This window comes from Peromyscus maniculatus, chromosome 9 (assembly GCF_049852395.1).
Source record: "Peromyscus maniculatus bairdii isolate BWxNUB_F1_BW_parent chromosome 9, HU_Pman_BW_mat_3.1, whole genome shotgun sequence".
NCBI lineage: Eukaryota > Metazoa > Chordata > Mammalia > Rodentia > Cricetidae > Peromyscus > Peromyscus maniculatus.
In genome coordinates, this window is record NC_134860.1 from 38,600,699 (window position 1) to 38,626,412 (window position 25,714).

The window sequence follows — 25,714 nt, forward strand, 5'->3', positions numbered from 1 at the left end:
TCACAGCCATGCAATCGGTGACACTGTCAGGCACTAACACCCGCAGGCTACAAATGGCTTCGGACACATTGCCAGGCAGAGAGTTTGGAGCCGCCACCCTGGCAAACTGTACTCTGGGACTCTTGTCTCCAGGGACTATTCAGGGGACCTTCACATCTCTGCGTGTGATCTTGCCACGGTGAAGCAGACTTACCTTCCTCAATTGTCGCAGAGGCACCACAAACCTTCCTGAGTGCAGGTGTTCTTAACACACACACACTCACACACACACACACATACGCCCGCACACACACCAGCCCCAAGCACAAACCACCTCTCCTCTCCAAATTAGCATTAATCGAGTTACCAGCTCATTAACTTTGCCAACCTAAGGAATCAAGGAATAAAATCAAAACGGCGTGAAAGAATACATACCTACGAGAAAATTCTAAAACTCATCCCCACCCCAGAAAGTTCTCGTTACCCGTATGGAGTGGGAGATAAAAAAAAAGGGGGGGGGGAGACTGGGGTGGTAGGAGAGGAATGGGCTAGCAAGCCGAAGGGAAGTCCCCAACCGGACCCTTGCAAGTACCCGGTTCAGATCAGGGTGCGCGGTGGTCGGAAACCGGTCTCCAGGCTCGGCCCCCGCCCCTGCGCAGGGCACAGATCGGCTCCCGGTTCCCAGTGCTCCCAGCCCCACCATTTATCAAAAGGACTTGACAACAAAAGAAGAGCTCTGCGGAAAAGTGGGTGGGGGGGGGGATTCAAAGTCTCCCAAGTCCCTCGGAGGAAGGGGGTGTGTCCTCTCACCCCTTCTACTTTCTACGAGTTTCTGGAGGTGACCCTCGAACTAGCTCCGGACGTTACGGAAGTCCAGAGAATTCGCCCAGCGGCACGGGAGTGAACACACACTGTGCGCCCAGATCCAGGTAGAAGGCGGCACGCACAGCGCCTCCCTCTTCTTTCCAAACAGCCCGAGTGACGGCGCAAATCGAGGGGAACGCAGCAGTCCCGCTCCGCTTCCCTGGAAGAACCGGTTCTCACCGGCAGCCGCCCCTCCCTCTCGCGTTCCTTCCCTCTCCTCTCCCGGCACCGGTCAGTCCTGTCTGGACGGTCCACTTTATTCAGTCGAGCAGCCCCGGGTAGTCCCGGCTCCCAGGACTGTCGGGATGGAGCGCGGAGAGTAGTGGCGAAGGACCCGAGAGAGGAAAAGAGCGAGCCTGAGACCTGTTTGCCTGAGCACACGGCCAGGCCTCTTCTCTGGAGCTTTTCAAGCCTCGCTACGAACCCGGGTCACAGAATTAAGGAGGGTTACCCCATCAGTAACCTCTAGGGCTCGGGCTACACTGGTGGTGTGGCTCTTTGGAAAGAAGTTCCTGAGTTAGGGGTCGGGACACTGCCGAGGACGGCAGCCGGACATCCTCAAGTTACATGCCCGGGAGGGATTATCCCAGAGAGACGGGAAACCTCCCGTGTTAGACGTCGTCTCCACCGCCGTTCTTAGGTACCAAGCAGCCCCGAACTCTGCGATCCGGATTGAGCAAAGCACCTCAAGGTGGAGGATATGTCCGTCTCTCCAACACGAGGAGGGAAGGCGCACACCCCAGGCCGGTGCGACCGAGATCGGCGTCCTGGGTGCACCTGCGCACTTTACTCTCACTATTTCATTTTCCTGACGGTGGGCGCCTCTTCCCCCTTTCATTCTTTTTCTTACACCCCTCCTCGACACACACACACATACACACACACACACACACACACACACACACACACACACATCCCAGGAGGCAGCTCCTCTCTCCCCCTCCTTCAGTTCCTTCTCGGTCTCTTCCTTCCTCTGTCTCACTCTCGGTCTCTCTTTTTCCCTTCAAGTCTCACCCGCCTTGTAATCAGCAACAAAAGCTGACATAAATCACGGGCAGATTGACAAGAGCTGACAAATAACTGATTGATTGCGGTCGAGGCACATTGACAATTGATGGAGGGGTGGAGATGCCCAGAGAAACTGGGGGTGGGGGGAAAGAGAGGGTAGCAGAGGAGATCAAGAATGGGGAGGACTGAGTGTGAAACAGGGGAAACATGTGACCCCCGCTCCTGCCCCAATCTGAGCATCCTCGGGTGTCACGTGACCAAGAAAGGCGGAGAGCCCCGCGCACGTCGCCTGGACTGGCAGCCGCCGCCTCCATTGCCCTTCTAGCTTCTGGTTTCTCTGCTGCGCAATCTCAGGAAATCCAAGCGGTCGGGCAGACTTTCTCCGGCATCGGCTCTCCACCTTTCCTTACCCGGGTGGCCGCACCACGCGAGATCTCAATTACTGAAAAAAAAAAAATTGGTGCGAGGACCCCCATGCATCCCTGGAGTTGACCGTTCAGCTGGTATCTACACTCCCGCCGGTGCTTCTTCTCAACACCCGCCCGAAGTCTGTTAACTCAGACGCACTCCCTCCCTCCAAAGGTTTCAGTTTGTTTTTCCAGCGGGGAAAACGAAGAACGACGAGGAGGAAAAAGAAGGAAGGCGGTAGATGGCAAACGTAGAATAAATGTCCATCTCGTACGGGTAGCGAAATCGAGGGAGGGGACAAGCCAAGGGGCGGCAAAGAGGGAGCTGCCCATTAAAACCAGCTCGGAGAGTCCTGGCGGCGGCGGCGGCGGCGCGGGACGCGTCACATCCCCTTGACCCTCCAATCACCTCGGGCTCCCATTTGATTGGAAGGCGGCAAAGGCTTTAATCTCCCCCTCGGTGCAGCTGCTTTTGAAGTGAGTTTCCTCGCCAGAGCCTCGGCTGGACAAGCAGCGGCTCACATCGCAGAGTGCAGCGCCGGCTCGGGGCCGGGAGAGCGTAGCGCAGGGCGCAGCCCGAGGCAGACACCGCGCACCGCGGGGCACTCCCGCAGTCCACCCGGCTCCTCCAGCCCCGCCACGGCTCCCCTGCGGGCCACCCAGGATTATTCGCTTCTGGCTCCAGGCTCCGAGAAGGCTCGAGGGGGCACCCGCGTCCGCCGAGCCAGCTCCTCCTCCAGCTGCTCCCGCTCCCTGGGCGAGCGCGCAGCCCCGAGCCCGCCCCGCGCGTCCCGGAGCCCTCCCCCCGCTGCTCCCATGCGCGCGGGTGGGTCATGAGCACAGCGCCCTCGCTTTCTGCCCTAAGAAGCAGTAAGCACAGCGGCGGCGGCGGCGGCGGCGGCAGTAGTGGCAGTGCGGACCCTGCCTGGACCAGCGCGCTTTCTGGAAATTGCTCCGGCCACGGCCCAGGCTCGTCCCCGGCCGGCAGCACCAAGCCTTTTGTGCACGCCGTGCCCCCTTCTGACCCCCTGCGCCAGGCTAACCGCCTGCCCATCAAGGTGCTGAAGATGCTGACGGCACGGACTGGCCACATTTTGCACCCAGAGTATCTGCAACCCCTGCCTTCCACGCCCGTCAGCCCCATCGAGGTAAGGACCTTCTGTCAGGGTCCAGCTGGGACCCCCTACCAGGGCCGCCTTCCAGTGGGGTTTCTTTCCCATGGGATCTGGGGCGCGCGGCGGGGTGGGGGGGGGAGTAGGCACGGTCGGAGTGATTCAGCTCCAGGATGGGAGAAAAGGATAGCGCTTCCTCACCCCTTAGTCGGAAAGGGCAACGAGGTGGAATGGGGTGTAAATTCTAAGGGGCAAAGCCATCCAAACTTGTCCTTTTTGGATTAAAGCCCCTATGGACCTAGCTCTCCGCCATCGGCCCCTACGCGGACAAGGGCCTGAAATACTGACTATTCCAAAGTCGCCTTCCTCCGGCTCTCCAGAAGCTAGTATATTTACACAGCCTCGGAGGCGCCAACCGCTCAAGCCCTTGCTCTTTAGAATCAAGGAGTGTGTGCCGGGAAGCGGGTACAGATCTGGGTCTAAGGGATGAAAACCAAAACATTTGCAAGAGATTGTTTCCAAATCTAAGTAGTGCTGAAAGAATGTAGGAAGGATCCTAGAGCGGTCGGGGGATCTGGCATCTTTCCCAAGGACGAGAATCTTTGCGGGTGGATGTGGAGCGGGGTGCCACTTTGAATTGCTCCTCAAAGTTGAGATGCTTTTCGCGGGCTATTACGGAGGGCGTTGGAACCTTAAAGCCAGAATTCTAAAGGGTTTCCCCTTCTTTCTCTGTGTGACCCCTCTCCCCGGTCTGATTCCGCAGCTGGACGCCAAGAAGAGCCCACTGGCGCTGCTGGCGCAAACATGTTCGCAGATAGGGAAGCCCGACCCCTCGCCCTCTTCCAAACTCTCCTCGGTCGCCTCCAACGGGGGCGGCGCGGGTGGCGCAGGCAGCGGAGCCGGGGGAGACAAGGACGCCAAGTCGGGCCCCCTGAAACTGAGCGACATCGGCGTGGAAGACAAGTCAAGTTTCAAGCCTTACTCCAAGCCTGGCTCCGATAAGAAGGAGCCGGGAGGCGGCGGTGGAGGCGGCGGGGGCGGCGGCGGCGGCGGCGGGGGTGTTTCTGCGGAGAAGTCGGGATTCCGGGTACCGAGCGCCACCTGCCAGCCATTTACGCCCAGGACAGGCAGTCCCAGCTCCAGCGCCTCGGCCTGTTCGCCGGGAGGCATGCTGCCCACCGCCGGGGGCGGCCCGGAGGGCAAGGACGACAAGAAAGATCCGGAAACTGGCGGCGGTGGTAGCAGTAAGGGCGCCGGGGGCTCCTCGGCGGACGGGGTACCCGCGGGGCTGGCACACGGGCGGATTAGCTGCGGCGGCGGAATTAACGTGGATGTGAACCAGCACTCGGACGGGGGTCCAGGGGGCAAGGCTCTAGGCTCAGACTGCGGCGGCTCTTCTGGCTCCAGCTCCGGTTCGGGCCCCAGCGCGCCCACCTCGTCGTCGGTGTTGGGCTCTGGGCTGGTGGCTCCCGTGTCTCCCTACAAACCCGGCCAGACGGTGTTCCCTCTACCCCCCGCGGGCATGACCTACCCAGGCAGCCTGGCTGGGGCCTACGCTGGCTACCCACCCCAGTTCCTGCCACACGGCGTGGCGCTCGACCCCACCAAGCCTGGCAGCCTGGTAGGGGCTCAGCTGGCGGCGGCCGCAGCCGGCTCCCTTGGCTGCAGCAAGCCAGCCGGTTCGAGTCCCCTGGCCGGGGCGTCGCCGCCGTCCGTGATGACAGCCAGTTTGTGCCGGGACCCATACTGCCTCAGCTACCACTGTGCCAGCCACCTGGCCGGAGCTGCGGCCGCCAGCGCCTCGTGCGCGCACGATCCGGCCGCTGCAGCGGCGGCGCTCAAATCGGGATACCCACTGGTGTACCCCACGCACCCACTACACGGTGTGCACTCCTCGCTGACCGCTGCCGCCGCTGCGGGCGCCACACCACCCTCCCTGGCCGGCCACCCCCTCTACCCCTATGGTTTCATGCTCCCTAACGACCCGCTCCCCCACATCTGCAACTGGGTGTCAGCTAATGGGCCGTGCGACAAGCGTTTCGCCACGTCCGAAGAGCTGCTGAGCCACTTGCGGACCCATACGGCCTTTCCTGGGACAGACAAACTGCTGTCGGGCTACCCCAGTTCTTCGTCTCTCGCCAGCGCCGCCGCAGCAGCCATGGCTTGTCACATGCACATCCCCACGTCGGGCGCACCAGGCAGCCCGGGGACCCTGGCGCTGCGCAGCCCCCACCATGCACTGGGACTCAGCAGCCGCTACCACCCGTATTCCAAGAGCCCGCTCCCCACGCCCGGTGCCCCAGTGCCGGTGCCCGCTGCCACCGGACCCTACTACTCCCCCTACGCCCTCTACGGACAGAGACTGACCACTGCCTCTGCGCTGGGGTATCAGTGAGGGCGGCCCGGAGGAATTTGGAGGGAGAGAAAGGAGCTGGGGGAGGGGAGGAGCCGAGGGAGGGGCAGGAGCCGGGCGAGGTTCCTTGACGCCTGCAGGAGCGGAAGAGCCCGGCTACGGAAGGGAAAAGAAAGCCTAAATCTTACCTATCCACCAACAACAGCCAGCGAGTGAGCCTGGATGGGAAACTCGTCTCCTCCACCCTTAGCTCCCCCCACCCAAACTTTATAAAAGTTGAAAAAAAAATCATTTGACTTTTTATAGAAAAAGAAGGAAAAATAATTGAGAAAGTGTTCATCTGAGGACTTCGCCGGTGAACATTGGTATTTATTTATGTTAGCTCCAAGCGGACCCGTGGTTCAAAAGTGCATTATTTAGTTTGAGCTCCGTAGGTTAAAAGGAGGAGGGGGAAAAATTAAAACTGGAGGGTAAATATGTGGGAAACAAACCCTCCCATCCCTTGTAGAGTATAAATAAAACAAAACCGCTACAGAACTAGGGTCTTCTCTTTAATGTTACTTTAAAATTGCTATGATTGTATTGTGCGTTCTTATTTAATGTCTGATTGAAACTCAAATTTACATGCATGTTTGTTACAAAAAAAAAAGAAAAAGACGAAACAAAATAAGTCACAATTTGTCAACTCTGATTTCAAATTGCAATTATTTTTAAGGTGTATACCATCGAAAGAGAATGGGTATTTTTTTGTATGTATTCTGGAAGAAAACAAAAAAAGGAAAAACAATTCTATTCCAAAACCTCATTTGCCTTATTTTGTTCTTTAAAAGGAACACAACTATTTTTAATTTTTAAGTCCACCCGCTGAGAAGGGACAAGGTTTACGTCATGTGCTAAAATAATAGACAATGTATCGCTTTAAAGATTAAAATTCCGTATATTTGATGTATTAAAAGGTTTTACTTCTTATTATCTTTTTTTAATTTTTTACTTTTATTAAAGCGGTTTCGGCCGCTGCGGTTTCCCGGGACCTCCCTGCTACCTTCTGCCCAGGATCGTGGCTGAATTTCCTACTGCTTTGTTGTGATTTTCTTGAATAGGCTAGGGCTTCAGAAGGGCTGGCCAGCTGAATGGTTGGCCTTGGGGAAAAATGTTTTTCAAGAGAGACTCCACAGTATGGGAAAGATAGTATCCTTAGCTAATTGCTCATTTCGTTTTTATTTAAATCTCTCGGAAGCTGGTTTGTGAAAAGTGAAAGCTGGGAAAATAGAGGCTTTGGTTTTTGTTAAATTCCTCTTTTAAGGTTTTCTTGGGGAGGGGGGGGCGTTTAAGTTTCGTTTTGTGCAGAGAGCTGAACAAGCCGAGACTCGCCCGGCGGGGCCAGAGCCCCGGGGGACGCGTGACTGCCTATCTGTTCCCCTCTTCACATTGCAAGCATCCCCGGCTCGGGGCAGGCGGCCCAAATAGACTAGCGGGGATAGGGAGGCATTTGCTGACCTGGAGAGAGCACGCAGGACCTCCTTATCCCTCGGGAACAAAGTGAATTCTGCGCTTTTTTTTTTTAAACCTAGAGGTAGTTGAATTACCCTAAACCCCTTCACACCCTGCCCACCCCCACCCCGTGGCTCCTTCCTCCTGCCGGACTCCGGGCGTGTGGCAGGCCTGCACCGAGGCTGGTTTTCCCTGTCCGATCGCTCCGCGGTGGGTGCGGTAGCCCAGTTGGGGTTGCAAGAGTGCGTTCCCGGACTAGGAACCCGGAAGAAGCCCCTTTTAAACTCCGCGGAGCAAAGGTTTCGGCAGTCCCGCTCTGCCTCGAGGGAGCAAATCTGTGCTGTTCTGGGGCATCGGCGCAGACAGGATCCGGGTGTGGATCCCTGCGGAGCTCTCCCTTCTCCGCAATTTAAGCCTCACCACCCGGCAGCCAGAAGCAAGGGCGGAACAGCGTCAGGAATGCCCGGGTCACAGCGGGACCTGGAGGCTCTGGCTGGAGCTGTAAAGCTGTTAGGAACTCTGGGCCCAGGTCGCTCTTCGGTGGGATCCTGGGACCAGAAAGTAGCGGCCCAGAGCGCGCACCCCAGAGTGCGTCCTCCTGGAGTCAGGCCTTTCTGGGTTCCCCGAGCTTCTGGCTCCCCTCGGCACCAGCTCGCTCGCTCTCTGTCGCCTCTGGGGCACGCACATAGTCTACCCTCCACTTCAGGCCTTGTGTGGAACAGCCACCCGGGCCCGGGTGCCATTTACACGGGACTTGGTGGCTTTTGAGATTTTTTTTTTCCATCCTCCTCCTTAGCACCTTTTCCCGGGTGGCACGCAGAGCAGACCCGGCCGCCTCCCGAAGGCCGCCGGAGCAGACTTTGTGACGACTCCCTGGTCTCCCTGCTGCTTCCCCGGAGGGTGCAGCCTGGCAGCCTGAGACCCTGGCACCGGAGCTGGTGCTGTAGAAGGAACAATGCGGCCCTACTGCCGCTCTGGTCCGGAGGAGAGACATTAGGCTGGCCTGGGCTTCTCGAGAACTCCTGAGCACGCGATGGCTCACCATCCCCGGGTGTCTGAATAAACTCCACCACCACCAGGTTGGGGAGGAGATGATGCCACCAGAGCGCCCAGACCCCAGGGCCCGTGGCGTAGGATCTGAGCGCCAGGCCGCTGTCTAACCTCTCACCAGCCCCAGGCCGCTGGCACTGGGACCCACAGGCTTCTCCCACCATGGCCCCTTGCATTGGGCAGGGGTCCTTGGGCCACCACGTCATTCCCGCCAGAACCCGTTCAAACAGGGAAGGCCTAAACATTTCTGGATTTCAAGCCTGGGACCTTCGGGAAGACAACTGGGACGTTCGGGCCTTCATGCCCCTTCCTGGCATTTTATTAACCAAAATAAAACCTCTTAAAAACTTTAATGAGACCCTCTTCCGGGAGAAGTTAGGCAGCAGAATTCCAGAGCTTCAGGGCTAGGGGCAGGAAGGATTCCCCGACATGTGGGATGGGCCAAGTCACTCCTGCACAGAGCAAAAGGATGCAGGGTGTCCCTACGTGTTGCGGGCTGGGCCCAGTTCTCGAGCCTCCCAGGAGAGACACACGCCCCTCCCCGCGGCGTCCTGGAGCGGTCCCCTCCTCCTCCTCTTCTCAGCCCTGTCTCAGCAGCAGGGGACGGAGCCCCTGCGCCCGCAGTCGGCCTCTGGAGCCTGCACCGCGAGCGTGTCCACCAGGCGGCGCTGCGGATCCCAACAGCCGGGAAAATACCGGGAACCCAGGCCAGTCCAAAGGCCTCCGACTGGGCGGTCATCCCAGGACCCCAAGCCGCCTTCACCTCGTCTGCTTTCAGGGGTCCCCTCCCTGTCACTCCTCACTCCTTGCTTGCTGCGAGCCATCTCCTAGCTCCTCTTCTACCCTTTGTAGCTTCCAGTTCTGCGGGTTGCACGCACACACACACACACACACACACACACACACACAAACACTCACACTTCTCCATCTCCCAAGGGTTGGTACAGGCTTCCCAGGACCCTCCTATTCTTGAAAAACTCCCACTGCGGCTCTCAAGGCTTCAGCAGGTCCCTCTTGTGCGGCCTGCTCTTCACTTTGCAAGCATCTCCTGCCTGAAGCAGGCAGCCGAGATACAGTGAGGGACCCAGGGTCCTTTGGGGTGAGGCCCGGAGACAGCCCACAGGAGCCTTTTTTTTTCCTGTCTGTCTGTCTGAGGCAGGGTTTCTCCTGGCTGTCCTGGAACTCGCTCTGTAGACCAGGCTGGCGGCGAACTCACTTAGATCTACCTGCCTCTCCCGAGTGCTGGGATTCAAGGCGTGCGCCCCCACGCCCAGCCTCCACAGGAGCCCCCTGAGGTCCCTCTACTTGTCTTTCGTGGAGAAACTGCTAAGGCAAAGTCCAGGAAGCCAATGGTAAGGCCACGGGGCAAAGCCTGGGCTGTCTTCTCTATTTGAATCTATCCAACCCACGTCCCTCTGGTGGAGATGCGGAAGGACCCAGTCAGTGTCCATGTGGGGGGCGGTGACCTCACATCTGTTACCTTTCACCCTATCCAACCTTCACAACACCGCCATGGGGTCGTTAGAATCTTGACCCCTTTTTCCAAAAGAAGAGGCTGAGGCTGGACAGGACTCCACCTGGAGGTTTTCGAGTGTAAAGGGAGTGTAAGCAGGATTCTCCCCTCGGCTGCCCCTACCCGAGATTTTTAAATAGGACAAAGCCTGAAAGCAGAGTTTGACTTATCTGGTATAGTGGGGTACTGGGGAAGGGGCGTCCTCTGAGGTATCTAGGTTTTTGTTATGGAGATTTTCCAAACACAGAGGTTAGGAGGAACAGTGGAATGGACTCCCGTGACCCCTCATCCAGCCTGAGCAACTGTCAACCCATGGGTAGTCCAGTTTCCTCTGGGCTCTCCCCAGCCCTCCCCGATCCGGACTCCCATACACAGACATGACTACAGACATCCTGCAACTTTACCTCCTCAGATGTCAGTCACTTCCACTCAAGGCTTCAACCTGTTCCCGGGCTGGCATCTGTGAGCCAGCGGAATATGTGAATTCATTTCCACCAGACCACGGCCTGGCACTCCACCTCCCCTGGCTTGGGATATCCCAAAGTCCAAGAGGCTCTGATCCCAGAGTGTGCCTGGGGTGGGAGAGGGATGGGGAGTGAGCGGGTGTGGGGTGTTTCCGTAAAACGACTCTGGAGCCTGGCCTGGCCTGGCAGTAGGAAACATTCTCCAAGTAAGAACAGCTTAAAGCCATATGCTATATAAAAAAGATTGTGTCGGGGCTGAATGAGCCGAGCCCTTAGCTCCACACTGGCTTTGTTCTATGATTCACTTTCTCTTGTCTTCCACGCTCTCATCAGGAAAATGGGGACATGGATACCAACCTACCGGGGGCTATTAGGAACTTCAAATAAAATAATAAATTTAAGGGCTGGGAACAGTTCAGTGGTAGAACCTGTGCCTAGCACATGCAAGGCCTGAATTTGATTCTCAGCATGGAAAAAAAAAACAACAATAATAATAAAAAAAATGTGAAGTGTCCAAGTTCCTACCCGGCCCTCTATGGCTCTCAGTAAAGACTGAGGAGCTGTCTGTGGCTCCCTCTGACTCAGTGGCTTCTCCGTGGGCCTAGATCTATCACCCTCTGATCTATCCTGTGTCGCTCACTGTTCCTCACAGTTCAAACCCCCTGCTTGCTAACTAGTCCCCAAACTCCTGCTCAGTGGAGCCAGTTACACAGTCCTTCCCTGGACCGCCTCCCTCCCTCCCTCCCTCCCTCCCTCCCTCCCTCCCTCCCTCTCTGTCCCTGATAGAGTGTAAGTGTGAAGTGCCCTCATGACTCACGGTGTGAACTTCCTGCCCAGCAGCTGGTGCTGTCTAGAGAGGAGGGGGGGACCTTCTCAGGAGGTGGGGCCTGACAGGAAGAGGGGCCTGGAGGTTTATAGCCCAGCCCACTCTCTCTGATCTTTGTCTACTTTCTGATCTGCTCAGACGTGAGCGGATTCCTCCACCACTGCGGAGAACGCTGGAGCTGCCATGTCTTCCTGCCGTGATGAACTGTGTCCCCTCAGACTGTGAGCCGCGATGAACCCTTCTCCCTCCCTCAAGTGGCCTTCGCCAAGTGCTTTATCATAGCAACAAGAAAAGTGCGTAATAGACCGCCCCTCAAAATTCCCTCAATACTAGGCTGGGCCTAGTGGCCGCATCTTTAATCCCAGCACTCAGGAGGCAGAGGCAGGCAGAGCTCTGTGAGTTCAAGGCCAGCCTGGTCTACACAGTGGGTTCCAGGTCATCAGGGCTACCTAGTGAGATTCTGTCAAAAAAAAAAAGAAAAAAAAAGGAAATTCTCTGAATACTCACCTCTAGGTTTCCCCACCCACCTACTCTTTCTGTTCACATTCCTCAGCATGTAACCTAAAGGTGAGGGCAGAGGTATACAGGCCACCGGGCCAGGCATAAGGCGACCAACTTTGACTGGGATTTCTCCACAGTTCTGTGGTCAGAAATAAGACATACATAATGGTGCCGTTCATCTCCAAAAGTGACCCAGGGCTGTGTGTACCCAGGTGAATGGCACACTGCCCCAAGCACGAATGCTCCTGGAAGTATGGCCTTCGTAATTTTCCATACTCTGTTACCTTCTCCATTTCACAGTGAGGAGCAGAAGGCAAACAAAGACGTGTGTGTAACACAGTAGTGCAAGCTGGACCTTCACCACACCCTCGTTTGCATACTACTAACTCAACCTCCTACTTTTGACCTCAGGCCAAACCGTTTCCACTCTCCCTCCGGAAAGCTGCCCGGGTCCTTGTTGTAGTTAATGTTCTTCCCCTTTGCCTCCTGTAGCTCCCGCCTAGCCACTGCCAGACACTTGTTTCTTTTTTGTAATACATAATTTTATTTTTGAAATTTAAATATTCTTACATCATGTTCCCCCTTCTATTTCCTCCCTCTGATCCTCCCCATGCACCTCTTGCTCTCCATGGCTACTTTTGTTTTTTTTATTTTTATTTTACAATACCATTCAGTTCTACATATCAGCCCCGGATTTCCTTGTTCTCCCCGCTCCTGCCCCCATCCCCTTCCCCCCAGCTTACCCCCATTCCCACCTCCACCAGGGCAAAGTCTCCCCCGAGGCCTGAGATCAACCTGGTAAACTCAGTCCAGGCAGGTCCAGTCCCCTCCTCCCAGGCCGAGCCAAGCGTCCCTGCATAAGCTCCAGGTTTCAAACAGCTAACTTATGCAATGAGCACAGGACCCAGGCCCACTGCCTGGATGCCTCCCAAACAGATCAAGCCAACTGTCTCACCCATTCAGAGGGGCCTGATCCAGTTGGGGGCCCCTCAGCCTTTGGTTCATAGTTCATGTGTTTCCATTCGTTTGGCTATTTGTCCCATGGCTACTTTTTATTTAGTTGCTACACACACACACACACACACACACACACACACACACACACACACACACGTCTGTATAATGTTCCTTGTATATATATGATTCCAGGGATGAGCACTTGGTATCGAATGGTCACCTGGGGAAGACTGTTTCACCCACTCTCAGCAATCCTTAGCTGCCTACAGTTCTTTGTCTAGAATTGAGGCCTTGTGAGCTTTCCTGCATCCATGTTAGCATGTCCGTTGGAATCTTTGTGCAGATTTTGTTTAAGTGGCCATGTTGATGGAACTTCATGGGCCTCATCATTTCTCTGACATGTTTTTAGGAAACACAGTCTCAACACAAACTCCCTCTTCCTCTGGCTCTTACCCTCTTTCAGGTCTCCTTTTCTACTATGATCCCTGAGCCTTGGTGCAGAAATTGTGTTGTCGATGTATTCACTGGTCCTGGGCACCACTGGTCACTTGTTCTCTGCATTTTGATTGGCTATAGTTTTCTGTAATTGTCTCTATCTGTTGCAAAGAGAAGTTTCCTTGATGAGGAATGAGGACTCCGCTTATCCGAGGGGTGTAAGGACAAATATTTAGACTGTAGTGAGGGGTGCTGCTGGTTTGGTAAAGTGGTGGTTGTCGGTTCTCCTGCAAGACCCAGGAGCCCACTGGCCTCTTGTCATTGGCTTGGTTTCCAGTGCCACGCGTGATTTCCCTCTTGCTGAGTGGGCCTTAGATCCAACTAGAGACTTATTGATTCCTGCCAATGTACGTGCGCTGTTACTGGGATGGGATGATGGGATTCCATGATGGTATGTCATGCCATGCTGGGCATTGTTTTAGTTCAGAGGCATCATAGATGGGTAGGTCGGTTGGTTGCTTCCCTCCATTGGAAGCTTGCATGGTGCCTTCTGTTACCATGGAAGCTAGTCCTCGCTGAGGGAGATTTTCAGGTCAGAACAGGTAGGAACCTCTGGGTCCTGTCTCAGAAGCATCTCCTTCTTCTAGGTACTTTTTTGTAGGACAGGGTCTTATGTACCCAGACTGGCACTGAACCCCCTGTGTAGGCAAGGGTGACACTACATTCTGGCCCTCCATCCTCCCCTCCCTGAGTCCTGGGATTACACTACCGTACCTGGTTTGTGCAGTCCTGGAGGTCCGACCCAGGGTACACTAGGCATGAACTACCAACTGAATTCTATCCCCAGCCTCAGGCATGCTTTCTATTGCCCGCCAAGTCTGGAGGCTGAGTTAATGGGGAGCGGGACATCTCCTCATCGAGCACAGTCCATAGAACATAACAGGTGTGGGTACATGTTAGAGGAAGGGAGACAGAAAGGAGAAAGCAGGTAGGAAAAAACAGGGCAAGGTAAGGGAGCCTCCTGAATAAGCCTGAGGACCTGAGTTCGGAGCTCCAGCTTCAGTGAGAGACTGTCTCCAGGGAATAAGGCAGAAGAGTGGCGCACTGTACACCCCATGTCCTTCGTCCATGCATCAGCATGTGCACCTACATATGTATAACACGTGTACACACAATTAAATTTTTTAAAAAAGAAATATGCAATGGATTGGTCCTCTTAGGGGAAATTTTGCTTCCAAAAGGGCTTGAGGAACACAAAGGAGCATGGCCATGGAGAACTTGGAAGGTTTGGACTCAAAACCCAGGCCAACTTGAATGCATTAGACACTTCACTTGCTGAAAGTAACCAAACCCCCTACGTAGTGGTATCAGGAAGATAAATTTTCTCACAGAGTGTAAGTGGACAGCCCAGGCTGGAAGGCATAGCAGCCTGCCTGCTATTCTAGCCCTTGAAGGCAGAGACAGGGGATCCCTGGAGTGAACTGGTTAGCCAGATGAGCAAAATTGGCGAGGCTCCAGGTTCAACTGAGAGACCCTGCTTCAATGAAGACAATGGGGGAGGAAGACTTCCTGACGTCAAACTTGGTCCTTCATGTGTACGAGTGTGCAACACACACACACACACACACACACACACACACACACACACAGAATGAGGAAGGAAGGAAAGAAATCAAAAACTTCAACTGGAGACTCATCCATTGTGCCCTGTAATTGGGAGATAGCCCCATAGATAAAGCTCTTGTGGCCCGAATGTAAGGACCTGAGTTCAAGTCCCCAGAAACCATGTAAAGCTGATGTGGTGCTAACCCCAGTGCTCCTGCAGTGAGGTGGGGGGGGCAGTCTGGGAGAATCCCCAACAGCTCACGGGCACTAGCCTGGAGTACACAGCAGTGAACTAAAGACCTTGTCTCAAATAAGCTGGAAGGCAAGAGGCCACGTCCGAGGCCATCCTCTTAGAGACACAGCGGTCACGCACGGCACACATGCATCTATACTCATACATGTGATACACATACATGGCACAAACAACAATTATAAAGACAAGAAGCTAGGACAGGAGGGCATGCCTATAATCCCAGCTACCTAACTGGCTGAGGTGGGGCAGGTCATGAGTTCATGACCAACTCGGGCAAAATATAAATTTTACATATAAACAGCTTCAAAATATAAATTAAAGGGGCTAAGGACAAAATTCCATGGTGAAGGGCTTGTCGGGTATTCCTGAGGCCCTGGAGCTGATCCCCGGCCTCCCAAAAAATAAATAAAAAAATAAATGAAACTAAAAAGCTGGATTGGTGGAAAGGAAGCAACATTGGTAAAGGCCCTGCCTCCATCCTCCGGGTTTTGGAAAAGAACCTAAGACGCAGCCTCCCACCCACCCGCACAGGAGCCCACGGGGACTCGTCTTTGGACTGACCTCGAGGAAACAAAACACAATTCAGAAGAGAGATGGCGGCACTGGCCATAGCCGTGGGAGGCGGGTGGTGTTAGTCACCCACCCAACAGTGGCCCACGGAGCACACACACCTCACCCCTCTTCGGGGGGGCTCCCCAGGGTGAGGCAGGAGGAGGCCCACTCGGGAAAGAGCAGCACAGACTGAGGAGGTGTAAGGCTGAGGAACAAGCAGGGCCAGGCTACCACTGAGTCCCTTGAGAGGGGACAGTGGAAAAGGATTAGAAAGTATAAGAATTCTCCAACGTCTGATGTCAAGAAGGGAGGGGCACGCTGGACTGTCAGCTGCCGCCTGATGCCTCTGACGTTTGTTGTTGTTTTGTTGTTGTTGTTGTTGTTGTTATACTTTCTTTTCTTTTCTTTCTTTTTTTTCCCCTGGTTTTTCGAGACAGGGTTTCTCTGTGTAGCTTTGCACCTTTCCTGAACTCACTGTAGCCCAGGCTGGCCTCGAACTCACAGAGATCCGCCTGCCTCTGCCTCCCAGAGTGCTGGGATGCCACCGCCCAGCTGTTCTTTTGCTTTCTAATCCCTTCCTCTCTTGCAGAATCTCCCGGTGGTTCCTGTGGGGTGGAGACTCTACACTTCTCCATGCCAGGGGCTCTAAAGCCTTGGGGGGGGGGGGTGAAGGGTAGTTTGAAAACCTGCAGGCACTTTTTAAAGAACCTCAGATGTGCCATGGCCCCTTTCCCTAGAAAGGAGGACACATGTACAGGAATAATTCCAGTTAATTCCTGGGCCTGCAGATTTAAAATTCTGGATTAGAGACTCTGTGATAGAACAATTAGTATGTTCAATGCTGTGGGTTCAATCCCAGGCACTTCAAAAAGGAACAAATAAGTAAATGCATAGTGTCAGTCTTGAAGAAAATCCAACATTTCACTAGGAAAAAAAGCAAGCCTAGACAATCCTCCCCACCCCCGAGGAATTCTAGGTTTTCCTTTCTGAATTATGACCATGAGGACATTTCAAATCTTCTCCGTGGCTATCAGTAATAAGTAATGTTTAGGTCAACCCATAGGCCAGGAGTCACCATCACCTGACCCTCAGAATTGCCATTAGCCCCACTTTTCAGATGAGAAAACTGAGGCCCTGGCGGAGATGAAATGACTCGGTCAAGGTTGCACAGCCAAGAGAAGGCAGAGCTAGGGTTCTTTGGAGGCCGCTGGTTCTGTTTCGCCCTACAGCACACTGGCCTTCCCTTCTCCCTGTGTGGACGCCGCACACTAGCCTCCCCATCCCCCAACAGGGAGGTCAGCCCCCACCCACTGCGGTGCCAGAATCAGCTCTGCCGACCCAAGCGCAGACTGGGCCCATCCTTCCCCACGCCTCACTCAGCCCTGTTATGTGGCTAGCTTGATCAGGAATGGAGTGTTTACACTGAGACAGTCGGCCAAACGCTGTAATACCAAACAAAACCATTTGTTTCCCACAGAGCAATTTTCTGGACTTTTTTTTTTTAAACCAGCGTGCCCCAGGGCCATTCCATGGAAGCCGAAGTCACCTCCCTGCTAGTAAGGAAGACACGAGTCTACTGCCAGGAACTCACCGAGTGACCGACCATTCAGGGAGTGGGTGGCCTCCTGCTCTAACCCCACGGGGGTACCTTCCTCTCACCCGGTTCTAGACCACGCACTGCTGGGTGACTCTAGCAGCCCTCAGCTACACGGAAGTCCCGCAGCCCGCTCCGTGCTCCCGACACTGGACCCCTGGCTGTTGCTACGGACTGCCCAGCTCTAATTTAACCCAGCCCCGCTCTCCCACCCGTCTTCCTCTCCTGCGCCCTCGGGATCCACCCGGCTTAGGGGAGGTGGAGGAAGGGGCAGTGTGACAATACACAGCGGACTTTGTGCCTCCGTCCCTCCAGCAAGGACTCCCGTGGGCCAGGCCTAGAATGCAGCCGGCCCTGGGGTCTTCCCACCACACTGGGAAGAAATAAGGTCAGAATGATTATTGTCGTAATAATAAAATAAAATAAGTATTTTCTTCATAGCAGGCATGATATGAAATGCTTTTAACCTATTATCTTTCCAACTCCCACAAGCTCTCTGGAAGATATGCATTATATCAAGAGAGAAACTGAGGCACAGAGAAGTTAAGTAACATGCCTGAAGTCACACAGCCCATAAATGTTAGGGCTGAGATGAAAGGCAACTGAGCCTTACCCTACAGTTCTTGCTATAAGTCTGTTCTGGGGGCGGGAGAGACGGCTCAGTGGTTAAGAGCATGGGCCTGAGTTCAAGTCCCAGCACCCACATGGCAGCTCACAACTGTCTGTAACGCCAGTTCCTCAGGGGATCTGACACCCTCACACAGACATACATGCAGGCAAAACACTAATGCACATAAAATAAAAATAAATAAATAATTTTTTTAATTATCTCTTCTTCTACTCACAGGTTCATGCCCTGGAGCCTACAGAATGTCAGGAGATGTTGCTCCAGATGCAGAAGGTGTGGGAAGGGAACCTCCCTGGGGCTTTCTACAAGCCGAGAAGAAAGACCACTTGCATGCCTATGGGAAGGCTAGAGCCAAGCAGAGTGCTGAGGCTCCAGTCCTGGACAGCGAGTATCCACTGGAAATCCTGTGTTGGACACCTGCTGTATACATAGCCTTGTCTTTGGCATGGAAGCAGTGAGAAAATGTCCAAGACATGGTCTCCGTCCTCAAATAGCTCACTGCCCGGTGCTGTGGTTTCAGAAACAGCTGTTGCCTCAGGCGGGATGTGACAGCGGCGTGACAAGGACAAGTCCCTTCATCCCAACAGGAAGTTGTGGAAATCATCAGAGAGGTGGCGGCTTCAGCGATGAACAGGCATTTGATGGGCAGAAAGTCAGGATAGGAGAACAAGGAGAAAGTCGGACCAGTGAACCCTCAGCCAAGGGGGCGGGACAGATCGTGCCCCATTCTTCGATAGGCACAGTCCTTGAGCAGGGGAATGACAAGATGGGACAGAATAGTGGGAGGTGGGAGACAGACATTAGTTTTTGGAGTTCCAGTGGCTCCGAGAGAAGATGTGACTGGTCCCAGTCAGAAACCACAGAGCAAGCAAAGGAAAGATAGTTCTGGAAGAAAGTGAGGAGGCACAGAGGACTGTCTTGGAAGAAGGGCAGAGCTGGAAAGAAAGCCAAGGCCACGTTGCCATGGGAATCAAGAGACCCCCCCCCCCAACACAGCTACTCACATCAGCCCAGTTCCTCCCTCTGGAGACGATGTATGTGGAACTGAAGTTATGGGTGGGTGTGAGCAGCCAGTGTGGGTGCTGGGGACTGAACTGAGGTCCTCTGCAAAAGCAGAATGCACTTTTAACTGCCGGGCCATTTCTCCGGCCTTGATAGCGATATTTTGAGACGGTCTCACCCTGTAGCCCCAGCTGGACTAGAACCCACTACATAGCTCAAGATGGCCTTAAACTCATTGGAATCCTCCTGCCTCAACTTCTCTTGCGTTGAGGTTCCTTCCAGACATGAGTCCCTATGCTTGGTTTGGATGGGTTGAGTTTCTGATGCCTGCGTGAGGTCGAAACTGGAGATGTGCACTTGAGAACTCCATGGGGAAGAGAGAGCTGAAGGTGGGTGAGGGCTCTCTGTCCCCAGAGACGGAAGGAAGTGGAACTAAGGCTGAGTGTGCAGCAGAAGGGCCTCTCCCTGCTTGTACTCTAACCTACAGGCACCATCCATGTATCCATGTACCTGCTCACCTCGCCCCAGTCATCACACTGTGAGGACACCCAGCAAACGTGTGGGGGTGGCCAGCCACCTGCCTGGCAAGGCCCCATTTACTGCCAACCCAGAGTAAAGAAGACCCTAGCAAATCCTTCCCTGCTTTGGGGCCACCCCTCGTGACTCTGAGTAGAAGTGAGGGGGAGCCAAACCTTCCCTACAATGCCATAGCCCAACTGGAGATTAAAGAACAAAATAAACGTTTGTGTTTTAAAGTCCTGAGACCCGAGGGCCTTTACTTGTAGCAACAGATAAATGTCAGAGCCCAGAATCTCGTTTCTCACTCGAGAAACCGCTCCACCGCACAGAGACGAGATGGCCTACCCATCACGGACCCTTGCCTGACTTCATCCTGCTCTTCCCACTCCAGCAGCTCTACCATACTGTTGCTGAGTTCCCAGCTCCCCACTCCACCTCACTGCTTAGACCTACCTCGGGGTACCTGGATGGCCCCCACTAATCCCAGGCATCTATCTCCACCCCCAGGAGCCAAGAGGGCTAGTCAGGAGGCACAGGTCAGGGATTCTGGGCACCAAAGACTTCAAGGTCTTTGTGCTTCCAGAAGCACACTTGACTTTCATTCAAGATGCTATGTGAGGAAGAGATGTCAGATTTAGAGAGGCGGAGTGATGACAGCCCGGAGGACCAGAAATGGGAGGGTAGGTGGAGGCATCACAGTCAATGGAGATAAAAATGCTGAGCCTCAAATTTCCTCTGACTTGGAGAAGGCACTCAGCAGGAGTATGGGGAGCCATGCAGGGTTACAGAGCCAAAGCATTACTGGGGTGCTGGGATGTGGGGGTGGCCGTGTAGGCATTCAGTACAAGGGAAGATGTCCAAGAAAACTGTGTTCTGGAATCCCTGGGTCTTTGGGTGGGTGTGGCAATAGTGTATGTGTCTGTGTATGGAGCTTGGCTGCAGTGGAAGGGTATGCTTACCTTGAGACAGACCCAAGTAATAGTGCGTGTGTGCATGCGTGCGTGCGTGCGTGCGTGCGTGCGTGCGTGCGTGTGATTATTTGTGAGTTGGGAATGTGTCTTCACTATCATCAAGAGAGGGTAGAGAGTCTAAGACACAGGGACCTCAGCGTTCTTGGGAGCAGACACCATGTCCCCACCCCACATCTCAGAAGGCCTGAGCAGAGGCCTCTTTGGAACAAGCCTGGAGAGGAACCAGAGGAATCCTAAGCTGTAGCCTTCCATCATAGCTCAAAGGCGCCCCCTCCTGGAATCTTTAGGGTCTCCCAAACCCTCTGAAGACTAGTTCAGAGTTAGGACTAGCACGGCCAGGGTGAGAGGGAGGCTGCCCATCAAACAGCTAACACGTGGATTGGGTGGTCGATCAGTTAAGCAGCAGATAGACTGAGGATGAGGCTGACACCTCCAAGATCTTTATCCCCAGCAACTCTGAGCCCAAGGGGGGGGGGCACAGAGTACATGTTCAAGGACTAGCTGACGGATGAGCAGAAGAGCCAGTGAGATACAGGGTGACTAAATAGCTGAATACCTGGCCAAGAGTCCAGGCTTGTGCATGGCTGTTCAGTTAATGACCAAAGAGCCATGTAAGTGACCAAGAGGTCGGGAAACTGAGTGGCTGTGGCACAAAGTGACTGAGATTGCCTGGGAAGGTGTGTGACAAGGAGGTGCACAGAACTCAGGAAATACTGGGGTCTGAGCTGCAGAGAGAGTGGCCATCAACACAGATCCAGATGGCTGACTTCTGTCTAGGAGACAATAATGGGTTCTGGGTTTAGGTTGCATGATGCACACACTTGAGGGCCAACCCTCAAGCTCAGGAGTAATAACATAGACCTTTGGAAGGACGCTCTCTTTTCTACAGGGTCTTCAGGGGGCCACGTTTACTCTCCAGGACCCCTTGCTGTCTTATGGAGATGCTGAGCTCTGTGGAAGGATCACCTTTGCCCTGTGAACAACTGTTTTCTCTTCCTAAAGCACCTGCCTTGAAAATGCCACCGTGCAGCCTCCTTGATGGTGTTGCAACTCCCCTGGAGAGTTGGTGCCGGTGAACAGGACCCATTCTGGGCAACAGGCTCAGACCCAGAGCCAGAAGCTGGAACCCCAAGGGCGCGTCCTCCTCTTTAGGCCAACAGCAAGGTCTGCATCAGCATCGTCTACGTCAGAATGCTAGAGCCCCACTTCCTGGGTTCCAATTCCAGCTCTGTGATCTTGACCAAATTGCTCCCAAGCCTCAGTTTCCCCATCCACAACCTAAGATGATAGTAATGGTCTCAACCTCGTGGAGTAAGAGCAAAATTCAGCAGGTGCCAGGAGCTCAAAGCCCTCTGTATATTCTAGACGTGTGGGCAGTCACTTGAGATTCGTGTTTCCTAATCTGCAGCTTGGAAAGGGATACATGGCCCTATCTTCCACCTCATAAGCCTCCTTCCTGTCCCCACACAGACTAGACAATGACTACCACCTGGTGGTTGTGAGATCGGGTGAAGTTAAAGGATCACCACATGCCAGGTGGTGCTGCAGCCCTCCATCACCCACTTCAGGTACCTAGAGTGATGGTCTACACTCGTTTCTCCATACTGGGAAGAAGACGGCCGGGCAGGGCCAAGTGCCTAGGCACAGCACCTCATACACCTTGGCTGCAGACAGCTCCTCACACAGAACAAAGGATCATGGGCCAATGGTGACATTTGTCTCCATGCTCTCCTCTGCCTCTTTTGCCTATTTATGGTGATCATCCCTTGCAACAAAAATACTCCACTGTCTAAATAATAAGGTAATTTGTTACAGCTAATTACCTGAGGATTTCCTTCATCGCAGGGAAAAAGATCCACCCAGATCCCTGCCCCATCTTGCTCTCATGCTCCCAAAGACCCCCCTAATGTATTCTGGATCACAGATTAGTGGGGAGCCAAGAATGGTCCTCGCTGGGCAGGACTGCTCAAATCCATCCCAGCAACGTGAAGCGGTGATTTATTGTGACGTGGAGTGTGGGACATTTCCCCAGCTTTTGTGATTGTGGTAATGAAGCTGTAAACCAAATAGCATGAAATGAGGCAAGGCCTTACAATTTAATCAGCTCGTAAACAGATCTACTGCATCAAGCAAATGACATTATTATCCATCCGAAGTAAATCATGCTAATCTCGGGAGATAAAATCAACATCGTTAATGGTCACATGTCATATTCATCAACACTAAACCATCCCCTTTGACAGATTAATCCTAACTACAGCTCCCAGGATGTATGGTAATAGGGCTTGTAGCATGCATTTCACTCTGCGCCAGGCTAACCAGCACTCTTAGACTGCTATTACAAATAATTTTTTTATTGATTTACATATTTTAAAATGCATTTAAGGTGAGGCACCATTAAAAACCCTGTCACCCGCCCATATTTCTTCCCTACATTCCGAGACTTTATTAATAGGAGCGGGAAGACAAACATAGTAAGCCTTATAAATACTTTGTATAGCGCACTGTTATGGGTAATTAAGATGGGAACTGGGGTTTGGGGGAGGCACAGGGACAGGTGAGAAACAGGAGGGTGCAGAGGAATTATGGACCCTTTTGTGGTTGGGGTATTGAGTGGAGCACCCTCCTTCTGTTTCCTACCTTCCCTAGAGATGCCAGCAAGAAAGGGAACAAATGTGCCCCCAAATCTGGCCCCAGGGTCTTCTCTCTCCCCATTTCTCTCACACCCTGCCTCCACCACGTCACCCCAGCCCATGGAATGTGCGTCTAAGACTTCAATCTGTATAGCGTGGCTTCTGACTTCAGATGCCAAATGTATTTATTTATCATGAGGCTGACCCAGGATGAATGCTCCCTGGAAAGTGTCCACTATTCAAAATGTCACTTCCCCTCAACAGGCCGTGCATTATATTGACAGGCACACTTTCAGAGGCCTCTGAGTGACCAGGATGGATGGAGGGCTGCCATGCAGGCATGGCGCCTGTGCAGAGGCAGTAAGGAAGTGTGGAGGGGATGGATATTGGTTCTCAGATGATGGGTCCCCTCCACAAGGGACACAGAAGCAGCAGGAGCCAGGATGGCTGCAAGAAATTTACTCTGGAGACTCTCAGGACTGTAGGGCTTGCTGGGAAATTGAGACACCTACTACTAAATCCCTGTCACACACACACACACACCCTTTTTTTTTTTTTTTTTTTTTTTGGTTTTTTAAGACAGGGTTTCTCTGTGTAGCTTTGGCGCCTTTCCTAGAGCTCACTTGGTAGACCAGGCTGGCCTCGAACTCACAGAGATCCACCTGCCTCTGCCTCCCAAGTGCTGGGATTAAAGGTGTGCACCATCACTGCCCGGCTCCTGTCACCTTTCTAATGGGCACATTGGAAGGGCTTCCTGTCCACTTGTGGAGCCAAGAGGAGAAAGAGGGTAGAAAAGAGGGGTGTCTTCTGAACCACGGGGGAGGAGTAGGGGGTCTTGGGGCTGCCACCAGCGGTCAGACATGTTTCAGTGCACAGTGGTACCCCTTGGAAGTATGCAAGACAGTGACCCTGGGGGTCCCTGTTTCTTCATGACCCACAGCCACACCAACCGGAATAGAAATCCAGGAAATAGGGGCTGGAGAGATGGCTCAGAGGCTAAGAACACTGGCTGTTCTTCCAGAAGTCCTGAGTTCAATTCCCAGCACCCACATGGTGGCTCAGAACCATCCATAATGAGATCTGGCTCCCTCTTCTGGCCTGCAGGGATACATGCAAACAGAACACTGTATACATAATAAATAAATAAATCTTAAAAAGAAAGAAAGAAAAAGAAAAAGAAATCCAGGAAACAGGGCTAGGGAAAGAGTACAGCCCTCTCACCAATGGGAAGAGTCGGTGTGTTTAATAGAGGCAGCAGGAGCCTGAAACACTCCCATACCCAGGTCTATGCTTTATAAACCTGCATCTATTGATTAGACCAACTAATGAAATGAGGCAGAGAGTAAATTAGCTCAGGGTTTAGGGAGCATCCAGTCAAGGGGCTGCAACCCGAAGGGTTCTAAGAACCTCTAAAGATTTTGCACCCTGGGTATTCTTGAACCCTTCCCGAGATCTCTGGATTGTTGCTCCCCTTTTGGGGTCCCTGGGGTATCAAGACAACGGTCTCCCACAGTTGCTTAGTCTGAGTGAATATGGGCAGCTAATCTTTAAACTTTACTACAGTCAGAATTTGCTGGTGGCCTGTTAAAACACAGACTGCTGGACCCTCACCCCAACAGTTTCTTTTTTCTTCTTCTCCTTTTTAGGAGCGGGGTTTGGGGGGTAGGAGAGGCAGGAAGGACAGGACACATACCTGTGTAAAACCAGAGAGCCGGTATTTCTAGCAAGTTCCCGCATGCTCTTAATGCCGCTGGTTCCAGAATCATGCTTTGAGAAGGGCGCCCGAAATACCCAGGCAGGAGCGAAGGGAACAGGGTGAGCACAGATGAGCACCACTGGGACGCTAGCATGGGCTATACACCCAGTTGGGTCACAACAGGAAACTGAGACCAGGAAAACGAGATCAGCGGTGGCTGCCTATCTCTGTGCCCTTTCCTCTTCTAAACTTAGGGGACCCTGCAAGTGTGGATGAGCCAAGTAGAGCTGATAAGTAAGGTCGAGTCTTAGTAGCATGTGTTGGGAAGCCAGAAAAGGCTGGATTCTTCTAGCACCAGTCACACCTCTGGTTAGCCTGCCCTGTGACCCTATGTTTCACCATGATCTATAGTACCCAGCCTCGGCATCCACCACAGAACAACCCCATTTGTGGGAGGACAGGGGCTGCAGAGAGACAAAGAGAAGGCAATAGCCAGAATCCTTAGAAATGACTAAATGTAAACTGAGCACGGTGGTAGCCCACACCTTTAATCCCAGCACTCAGAAGGCAGAGGTAGACAGATCTCTGTGAGTTCAAAGCTAGCCTGATCTACATAGTGAGTTCCAAGATAGCTGGCGTTACAAAATGAGACACTGTCTAAAAAAATAAATAAATAAAAATAAAAATAAATAGACTAAATGTTTCCAGCTTATCTTAGTAGGAAACAAGAGAATACTTTAAATGTGTGTGTGTGTGTGTGTGTGTGTGTGTGTGTGTGTGTGTGTGTGTGTTTGTTTGTTTCTGAATTACACCAGCCTCAGATTCCGCTGTAGCAACTTACTGGGTGAGCATCCATGCTCTGTGAGATTCAGATGCTAATGTCAAGATCATTCATTTGCTGGTTCATCCATATGCCAGAACAGACAGGCAACTGTCTCCTTAAGAAAACTTGGTTTGGGGTGGAGAAGATGACCGGTATGAAGTCCTGAGCTCTGATCCCCAGAATTCCAGAAAGCCATATGAGGTGACATTGGCACCGATAACCCCAGTCCCCAACAGGGATGGGGGGGGGGGCGGGGGGACACAGGAGGATCTCTAGAAGCATTTGGGCCAGTTTGCCTGGTGTGCAGAGCAGAGAAAAAAGAAAATGGAGGGGCAGGGGAGACACCTTTTCCCAAAGTGGAAAGCAGGGGCTAACACATGAGGTTGTCCTCTGACCTCCACACATACACAAACTCTCCTCTCTCTCTCTCTCTCTCTCTCTCTCTCTCTCTCTCTCTCTCTCTCTCTCTCTCTCTCTC

At 53.3% G+C, this 25,714-nt stretch overlaps 1 protein-coding gene and 1 long non-coding RNA gene across 2 annotated transcripts; one reads left to right on the top strand and one right to left on the bottom strand.

Annotated features, from left to right (window-relative positions):
* Positions 1 to 484: 484 nt before the first annotated feature.
* Positions 485 to 10,288, bottom strand: LOC143267317 (uncharacterized). Its single transcript, XR_013042316.1, has 2 exons — positions 10,182 to 10,288; positions 485 to 2,293 (listed from the first exon to the last, which is right to left on the bottom strand). It is a non-coding gene; the product is annotated as an uncharacterized LOC143267317 (long non-coding RNA).
* On the top strand, positions 2,623 to 6,695 carry Znf503 (zinc finger protein 503). Its single transcript, XM_006984756.4, has 2 exons — positions 2,623 to 3,406; positions 4,134 to 6,695. Exons 1-2 carry the CDS (start codon positions 3,092 to 3,094, stop codon positions 5,763 to 5,765), a joined length of 1,947 nt encoding a protein of 648 aa, XP_006984818.1. The 5' UTR covers positions 2,623 to 3,091; the 3' UTR covers positions 5,766 to 6,695.
* Positions 10,289 to 25,714: the final 15,426 nt, after the last annotated feature.

What these genes read in the sequence shown, in the direction of transcription:
- Znf503 (XM_006984756.4), top strand. Translation starts at nt 3,092, where the DNA reads ATGAGCACAGCGCCCTCGCTTTCTGCCCTAAGAAGCAGTAAGCACAGC. An exon ending in CGCCCGTCAGCCCCATCGAG is followed by an intron (nt 3,407 to 4,133) that starts GTAAGGACCTTC and finishes CTGATTCCGCAG; the next exon opens with CTGGACGCCAAGAAGAGCCC.